Source organism: Hyperoodon ampullatus (genome assembly GCF_949752795.1).
Source record: "Hyperoodon ampullatus genome assembly, chromosome: 5".
Lineage (NCBI taxonomy): Eukaryota > Metazoa > Chordata > Mammalia > Artiodactyla > Ziphiidae > Hyperoodon > Hyperoodon ampullatus.
In genome coordinates this window covers 39,746,690-39,749,588 of record NC_136918.1, presented here as the reverse complement: position 1 = coordinate 39,749,588, position 2,899 = coordinate 39,746,690, and the positions used below count along the sequence as shown (strand labels likewise).

Here is a 2,899-nt window from a genome sequence, read left to right as displayed (position 1 = left end):
AAAAATTCACTTACGTGCAGTTTGGTAGACAGTCTTTTGGGTATGAGATAATGGGGATAACATCTTCCATACTGAACAGCCTGAGAGTAAATACTCGATCTATTTCTTTGGAAACTGGCAATATCCTTTATTTCCATTAGAATCAGGAATTCTTTGCCTTGTTTTGGCTATATCTTTCCCAATTCTGTCTTCAGAAGAGTTAATTACTAAAAAAATACTTGACCAACAATTTTTTTTCAAGTGACTGAAAAAATTGGGACCATTAGTGTTCAGAATATCAAAATACTATCCTTGTGCTTTCACCTGTTTCACCTGTTCATGTGTTCCACTTGTGAACAGGGTACCCCTTCCCAGAACAGCTACTAAGCCGGGTGAAATAGGCTCATGTTCATCCATCTTCGGTAAAGAAATATTACTTTCAGGGTGGAGGGTTGGGATGGGGAGGAAAGCACAGAATACTCCTCCATAACTCGATGTGGAGATTTGTAGTAGTTCTTCTGTACATTCCACCACATTGTTGAACCCCAGGTATAGACATCTGTCCTCCAGTACTGACACCATGGGCTCCACTCTGTCCGTTATCCATGGCGGAGCTGGTCCACAAAGGCAATAGCTTTCTCCAGTTGTGCCGTAGGCTTCTTGGCTGCCCAAGTCCATAAGTGCTAGATGCTGCAGGTGCTCCATCACCTCGACTATGACCTGGCCACTTCCCTGTGGACTCTCCTTGGAGATGAACCTCTGGCACATGCTCAATGGTTCCAAAGGTGCAGCCACCTAATACTTTATATTTTAGAGCAGTTTAAAGTTCACAGCAAAACTGAGAGGAATGTACAGAGATTTCCTATATGCACGCTGCCCTCGCACATGCATAATCTCCCCCATTATGAATATCCCACACCAAAGTGGTACATATATAACAATTGATGAACTTACATTGACACATCATAATCACTTCAAATATGTAGTTCATAATATGGTTCACTCTTGGTGTTATACATTCTGTGGATTGGACACATGTATAATGACATGAATGTATCCATCATTATGGCATCATGCAGAGTATTTTCACTGCCCTGTAAATCCTCTGTGCTCTGCCTGTTCATCCCTCCCTGATCCAATCCCTGGAAATATTTTTTGCAAGGTATTTATTATCCTTGAAGAAATCTTTGACTTAGGGTTAGAGTTTTGGTAAAATTATATAACATTTGTCAAATGAAAGTGTTCTGTAAGTGCTTAAAAATCAGTATTCTGATATAAATATATATATGAATAGATCATAAAGTTAAAAAACAATTACTTGTTGTCTGTTAATATTCTAGCTAGCCTAATATTTTGTGCCAACCAAGAACATATACCTTAACTAATATATTTAGAATACACTTTATTCTTTATTATTAAACAATATAAATAATTTCAGAATATTTTAGAATACCAAGTATATTATGCATAAACATAGCATCCATTTTAGTTACATGGGAAACAATCTTTAAGTATATAATTATACAGCACTGGAGAAACACAAGGATTTGTTTGAGAGTGAAAGACCTCTAGGTCTTCAGTGTGCTTCAGAGCTCCAGGGAGGGCAGATGAGTAAGTAAATCAACAGGGGTGCACAGCTTCTAAAATGAAAATTTTGATCTGAATATTTTAGGGTATTTCCCAATTTAATAAAACAGGAATCTATCACACATGTGATTGTGACAGTTCTCCAGATAGTTTGACTCAGAATTTATCATCTTTGTGACCCTGTACCTCACTCAATTTTTTTCTTTACATCTTTATTGGAGTATAATTGCTTAACAATGGTATGTTAGTTTCTGCTTTATAACAAAGTGAATCAGTTATACATATACATATGTTCCCATATCCCGTCCCTCTTGCGTCTCCCTCCCACCCTCCCATCCCACCCCTCCAGGCGGTCACAAAGCACCGAGCTGATCTCCCTGTGCTATGCGGCTGCTTCCCACTAGCTATCTTCCTTACGTTTGGTAGTGTATATATGTCCATGCCTCTCTTTCGCTTTGTCACAGCTTACCCTTCCCCCTTCCCATATCCTCAAGTCCATTCTCTAGTAGGTCTGTGTCTTTATTCCTGTCTTTACCCTAGGTTCTTCATGACATTTTTTTTCTTCTTATATTCCATATATATGTGTTAGCATATGGGAATTGTCTTTCTCTTTCTGACTTACTTCACTCTGTATGACAGACTCTAGGTCTATCCACCTCATTACAAATAGCTCAATTTTGTTTCTTTTTATGGCTGAGAAATATTCCATTGTATATATGTGCCACATCTTCTTCATCCATTCATCCGATCATGGACACTTAGGTTGTTTCCATCTTGGGGCTATTGTAAATAAGGCTGCAATGAACATTTTGGTACATGATTCTTTTTGAATTATGGTTTTCTCAGGGTATATGTCCAGTAGTGGGATGGCTGGGTCATATGGTAGTTCTATTTGTAGTTTTTTAAGGAACCTCCATACTGTTCTCCATAGTTGCTGTACCAATTCACATTCCCACCAGCAGTGCAAGAGTGTTCCCTTTTCTCCACACCCTCTCCAGCATTTATTATTTCTAGATTTTTTGATGATGACCATTCTGACAGGTGTGAGATGATATCTCATTGTAGTTTTGATTCGCATTTCTCGAATGATTAAAGATGTTGAGCATTCTTTCATGTGTTTGTTGGCAGTCTGTATATCTTCTGTGGAGAAATATCTATTTAGGTCTTCTGCCCATTTTTGGATTGGGCTATTTGTTTCTTTTTTGTTATTGAGCTGCATGAGCTGCTTAAAAATTTTGGAGATTAATCCTTTGTCCATTGCTTCATTTGCAAATATTTTGTCCCATTCTAAGGGCTGTCTTTTGGTCTTGTTTATGGTTTCCTTTGCTGTGCA

At 38.1% G+C, this 2,899-nt stretch overlaps 1 protein-coding gene across 1 annotated transcript; it reads right to left on the bottom strand.

The window, feature by feature from the left end:
• Nucleotides 1-285: 285 nt before the first annotated feature.
• On the bottom strand, nt 286-747 carry LOC307053712 (glutamyl-tRNA(Gln) amidotransferase subunit C, mitochondrial-like; the record flags this gene model as incomplete). Its single annotated transcript, XM_079705209.1, has 1 exon — nt 286-747. The coding sequence occupies one exon, from the start codon at nt 745-747 to the stop codon at nt 286-288; it is 462 nt and encodes a 153-aa protein (XP_079561335.1).
• Nucleotides 748-2,899: the final 2,152 nt, after the last annotated feature.